Raw genomic sequence first — 2,929 nt, 5'->3', positions numbered from 1 at the left:
GTCCAAGCATCAAGCCTTTTAAACCATTATGGTGATTGGCTATTGTATAGTCTATAGGAACAGAATCACCGTCTTTGTCATGGCTTGACCTCATCGGATCCAGAGAGGAAAGAAAACCAAGAAACTTGTACTGTTAATTATTTTGTTGCCTTATTTATTTAATTAAGATATAATCTATTTGTTGTAGTTAGTTTTCTCTAGTGTTATTAGGGTATTATAATTGTATGATTTTTGAATTTCTTCTACTGTATATATTACCATGGTTTTTCAGCGAGAAAATGTACTCTTCAACATTTCCTTTATTTGCTTACTCGAATGTGACATTGTTTATTTCAAATGTTGGACATTAAGAAAGAAATAGTGATTCTAACCTTCAATTGACTGTAATTCGCACATGAACTAATCATCATTAGTTTTTGCGAAAGAGTACAGCTAGCATCAAAACGTAAAAAGGCTAACTCAAAGTGCTACTTATTAGGTTTCGTATAGTTTATCGAAGTACTGCATACAACTTCGTCTACATACACTTCGAAAAGACTTCAAAACGTGATATATATTAAAAATCGCACAAAAACATATATTTATTTATATAAGAGTTCCGTACGTGATCCGTTATTCGCGTGGCACACGTGTCGAGCAAGAAATGGTTTCCTCCGAGCAGAACCCTGCCGACTTTGATGGCTATATAATCTAACCAACCCGTGCCCTAGTCTCGGCCCTCGAAACAAACACACAGCAATGGCAAACTCGCGCCGCCGCCGTGACCAGAGGCAGAGGCAGAGGCACCGCGCCGCCGAAGCCGCCCGGCGCAACGAAATCGTCAAAACCGTCGTCCAACGCCTACCGGCGGAGCTGCACGCCGAGATCCACCGCCGCCTCGACTTCCTCCGGCGCCTGGCCTTCGCCTCGATCTGCGGCGCGTCGGGCCACATGCTGAGGCAGGAGGCGCCGTGGGTGGTTTTCCCTGGCCTGACCGAGGAGAAGGCCATCGTCGTGTCCATGGCCGAAGGGCCCACCGCTTCCATGCGCACCTCGGATCTCGCGTTGCTCCACCGCGTCGTCATCGGCTCCACGGACGGGTGGCTCGTCACCGCCGACAAGCGGGCGTGCCTGCGCATGGCGAACCCGGCCACCGGCGCGCAGGCCGCCCTGCCGGCCATCGACACCATCCCGTTCCTCCATGCGACCGGCGGCGGCAGTTGGTTCACCCTCGACCTCGAGCCCTTCCTGCAGGTCCGGTTCGGCGGCCCGCCCCCGCCGGAGGACAAAGACTGGGGGCCGTACACGCCGAGGTCGTCGACGCTCACGGCGGCGCAGATGCGCCAGAGTTTCTACCGCAAGGTCGTCCTCTCGGCGTCCCCACAGCCGGGCAGCTACGCCGCCATGCTCATCACGGACAGGCACGTCGGCGCCCCGGCCTTCGCGACGGCGGAGGACAAGGTCTGGAGGATGGCGCGCTCCCCCGCCGGCGTCGAGGACGCGATCCACCACGACGGCCGGTTCTACTCCGTCACTTACGCCGGCGACGTCGAGGCGTGGGAGCGCGACGCCGGGACAGGCGAGTTCACGAGCAAGGTGGTAGCGCCGCGGCTTGCCGGCGCCGACGACAAGCTCCTCCGCCGGAAGTACCTCGCCGTGTCGCCTGAAGGGAAGCTGATGGCCGTGTGCAAGCACGTGAAGCAGTCCAGCACGAGCTGGGGCAGTACGGCCACCAGAAGACCATCCTGCGCGTCTTCTTCACGGTGCATGTCCTGGACCAGCGCACGGGCGGTGGGAGACGGCGAACGTCGGCGACGCCGCTTCTCTTCGTCGGCGTGGACAGCTCGGTGTGCTAGTCGAATAGGGAACACCCGCGCGTCGCCGCCGGCTGCATCCACTTCACCAACGACGAGGTGGGGGACGCCTGCCTGCGCCACGCGCTGGGTAGCAACAACTACCAGCGCTCCCACGGCGAGCCCGACGACGCCGAGCTCAGGCACACTGCCGTGTACATCCTCAAGACCGGAAGGACGAAGAGGCTACTACAGCATATTCCGGGGGAAGGAGACAACCCGCGCTGGCCGCCGCCGGTGTGGTTCACACCTTCTTTCTTGTGACCACCGATCGTCTTCATATATTTAGGGTCAAGCAATTATTGCATTTAAATATTTAAAAGTGGCTTATCTTAGATGTTTCGAATTTTAGATACATATATATATGCATGCCAAGTGTGGAATTGCCATCAAACATGTACGAGACAAACATATCCTTCCCTACAAATCAAAGTAATCCATACTTGAGAGTTGCAAGGAGGCAGATCCTCTCTTCAAACCATCACTCCACCTGTGGACTTGGTATTGAAACTAGTAGCACTAATTTTGCGTTGTCAATCTCTATAAGTTTATATTTCCCACCGGAGGAAGTACTTTGAAATGTCTATTTTTTAGACATTCACTGTCAAATTTAGATCTACAAGTCCAAAGTAGCGAGTATTTTGAAACAGATCAGGCAGTATGATTGATTGTTTTATTTTCCTTTCCATTTCGACTGTCGACTGTAAGCTAACTGTCATTTTGGTCATACTAGTGATTTTTCTTTGATGCATGATGTTTTATGCAATTTCATGCTGTATGGCTAGCTAGTGTATATATGCTTCCTCGCATTTCATGTTTTAAACAAATTCTTAAAAGATATAAAAAGAGAGACTGCTGCAAGCCTTCAAGCATCAACCCTTTGGAAAGCAAGGACCCAATGCAGGTGCTTGGTCCAAGTTCAAAGGTGTAATGCAAAACCAGATATGGTGATCGACTGCCGTACCGGGTGGAAATGGTATAGTTGGCACTTGCAGATTGTGCGAGAATCACCATCTTTGCTATGGTTCGACCTCAATGGATTTAGAGAGGAAAGATGACTAAGAAGCTTGTACTGCTAGTATTTTTGTTACCTAATA

General features: G+C 51.4%; 1 protein-coding gene across 1 annotated transcript; it reads left to right on the top strand.

Annotated features, from left to right (window-relative positions):
- The first annotated feature begins 930 nt into the window (after window positions 1–930).
- On the top strand, window positions 931–2,096 carry LOC101760639. The gene is made up of 2 exons (XM_004977687.1): window positions 931–1,742; window positions 1,844–2,096. The coding sequence occupies exons 1-2, from the start codon at window positions 931–933 to the stop codon at window positions 2,094–2,096; spliced, it is 1,065 nt and encodes a 354-aa protein (XP_004977744.1).
- Window positions 2,097–2,929: the final 833 nt, after the last annotated feature.

Source organism: Setaria italica, chromosome VII (assembly GCF_000263155.2).
Source record: "Setaria italica strain Yugu1 chromosome VII, Setaria_italica_v2.0, whole genome shotgun sequence".
NCBI classification, from domain to species: domain Eukaryota; kingdom Viridiplantae; phylum Streptophyta; class Magnoliopsida; order Poales; family Poaceae; genus Setaria; species Setaria italica.
This window is presented reverse-complemented; position numbering and strand designations above follow the sequence as displayed.